The 2,500-nt window shown below is 43.0% G+C and overlaps 1 protein-coding gene across 1 annotated transcript in view; it reads left to right on the top strand.

Annotated features, from left to right (window-relative positions):
- kidins220b (kinase D-interacting substrate 220b) overlaps positions 1-2,500 on the top strand; it is a gene marked incomplete at its 3' end in the record, with an annotated part of 139,192 nt that overhangs the window by 112,584 nt on the left and 24,108 nt on the right. The window contains exons 17-18 of the mRNA XM_083643338.1: positions 737-1,032; positions 1,682-1,822. Of these exons, the coding sequence (XP_083499464.1) occupies positions 737-1,032; positions 1,682-1,822 (437 nt within the window). The remainder of the gene's footprint in view (positions 1-736; positions 1,033-1,681; positions 1,823-2,500) is intronic.

The raw sequence follows: 2,500 nt of genomic DNA, 5'->3' as shown, positions 1-2,500 counted from the left end.
GTGTTTTGCCCCTGACTGGAAAGATGTTTAATCCTGTTACAAAGTCGAGCATTTTAACATGGGAGGAATGCCTACTGCCCCCGCCCCCCAAGTGGCTATTCGAGGAACTACAGCTTTTCACTTCACTTCCGCGTCATCATCACACGTCTAGCGTTTCCCCACTGTTTGTTTTTTATATTTGTTATAATTAAATATTTGATTCTTTAATTGTACTCTTTCACTTTACTTCTAGTATTACTAGAATATACTTATTATTATTATTATTATTATTATTATTCAAGGTCAAGGTTCACTTTATTTGTCTGCACAGGATTTCTTGCCTGATGAAGACCTATACGGTCGAAACGTTGTATTTATTGAAAGGGTTGAAATAAACCTGGGAACATCAACCAGTGTGCGGACATTCCATCTTTTCACTTTATTTGTCTCCCATGGGAGAAATGTGTCTTGGAGTAAAAGACTAAAATGCTGCAGTATATACAGACATAGACAATACATAAAAAAACACCATATATGGTGACACACGTGTAAGCACTAGGAAGTTGAGGTAGTCACAGTCATTCATTACAGTCATTTAGTCATTATTAGCACTATTATCTAAAATTATCGAATTATCTAAAAGCAGAGGATGAGATAATACAGGAAAATATAAATAAAGACAATCAAAAGCAAAGAGGTTAAAAATACAAAATCGATGCGATGTGAACTCAGTGGTCAAAGCTCTTGTGTCCTGCAGGGAAGAGGAAGTGGAAGAAGACGTGCTGCGTGCCGTCGTTTGTGCTCTTCCTCCTGGTGCTGGGCTGCGTGCTGGCAGGCCTGGCTCTGCTGGCTGTGTCCCGGGCGCGGGAGACCGGGGACAACCGCACCGTGCACGGCGTGCTGGTGGCCGTGGCCGGGGCCGTGGGCGTGGCTCTGCTGCTGAACGTGCGCACCTGGTGGCAGGTGGCCGACTCGCTGCTGCACTCCCAGAGGAAGAGGCTGCACAGAGCTGCCAACCGCATGAACAAGCTGAAGAGCGAGGGATTCATGAAGGTGAGCGCCCAGCCAGGGGATTCGTATACAAAGACTAAAACTGAAGACATTTTCCTGTATCATTTATTTTATTTCATTTGAGTTAGTTTTGTCTTCAATTTGAAACAATATCATATCGGTAATTTCTTAAGCAGTGCAGCCGAAGTGCCAGAGCCAAAGTGAAACGTCACTTCCTGGTTTCTCCCTGTACCAGCGCTGCGAAAAAATATGAATGGCGGTGGACGGAGAATAAGGTTACTTTTTTGATCCCGTTTGAATTGTGCCACGGGGTGCCAACGCTAATTTTGTCAATTTAAAACGTAACTTTGCATGTCAAGAAAGTCACAGTTTGTCGTCAAACTGAAACGTAGGGGTTAGTTTCGTATAAAAACTACATATACCTCGTGGAAGCTCGTGGCATGTCGCCGGTCTTCAGCTGTGCCGGTAGAGAAGTGACGTACTGTACATTCTGGGATCAGATCCAGCCCAGGACCTTTGTTGCATGTCATCCTTCTCTCTCTCCACTTTGAACTTTGAAAGGTGAAAATGGCCAAAAAGAAAAAGAAGAAACTGCTTGATTAATATAGTGTTCCATTGTTGCAGTGCGTTTATTTATTTGTCGGGCCACTGCAGGATATCTACAGTATGTGAAGGTTCCTCTCCTCCTCAGGTGCTGAAGGCGGAGGTGGAGCTGATGGCGAGGATGGCGAAGAGCATCGACGGCTTCACGCAGCATCAGACCCGGCTGGCGGTCATCATCGACGGCCTGGACTCCTGCGAGCAGGACAAAGTTCTGCAGATGCTCGACACGGTGAGGGGGGGCACAAGATGGATTTTTGCATCAAAAGTCGGGCGGGACAATGTGTCCCCCTGCCCAAGAAGACGTACATCTAGCTCTCTCAGATACATATTTCATATTTCATCCATTTCATTTCATTGCGTGTGTGTGTGTGTGTGTGTGTGTGTGTGTGTGTGTGTGTGTGTGTGTGTGTGTGTGTGTGTGTGTGTGCGTGTGCGTGCGTGTGTGTGTGTCCTGATGATTGATTCCTTAACATCACAAAAAGCCTTTCTTTAGAACAGACAGAAAGCATAATTATATTTCTTTAAGCTTTTGATAAACACATCAGAGCTTTATAGAGAGTGACGGGCATGAAAACTAATAAAAACATGAATACACATCTTTAGCACAATGTATTTTTGTCATATTATTTACACGTCAGCACAGTTACGCAGCTGTTAGATGTTCTAAACTTATTCCGTAAGGTCATAGAATTATAATATAATATAATATAATATAATATAATATAATATAATATAATATAATATATAATTGACAAAATGAGCTCAAAACTGCTGATCATCTTTTTACCGCAGCACCGGGGTCATAAGATGGAAAATCACTCGCTCGCTTTATTTTTACACTGGTAGTGGAAACACTGTAAGAGGTTTGTGTCTGTTTCGTTCCTCTTTAAAGTGGTTCCTCTGTGGT

The sequence above is a fragment of the Poromitra crassiceps genome, assembly GCF_964638095.1.
Source record: "Poromitra crassiceps genome assembly, chromosome: 9".
NCBI lineage: Eukaryota > Metazoa > Chordata > Actinopteri > Beryciformes > Melamphaidae > Poromitra > Poromitra crassiceps.
This window is presented reverse-complemented; position numbering and strand designations above follow the sequence as displayed.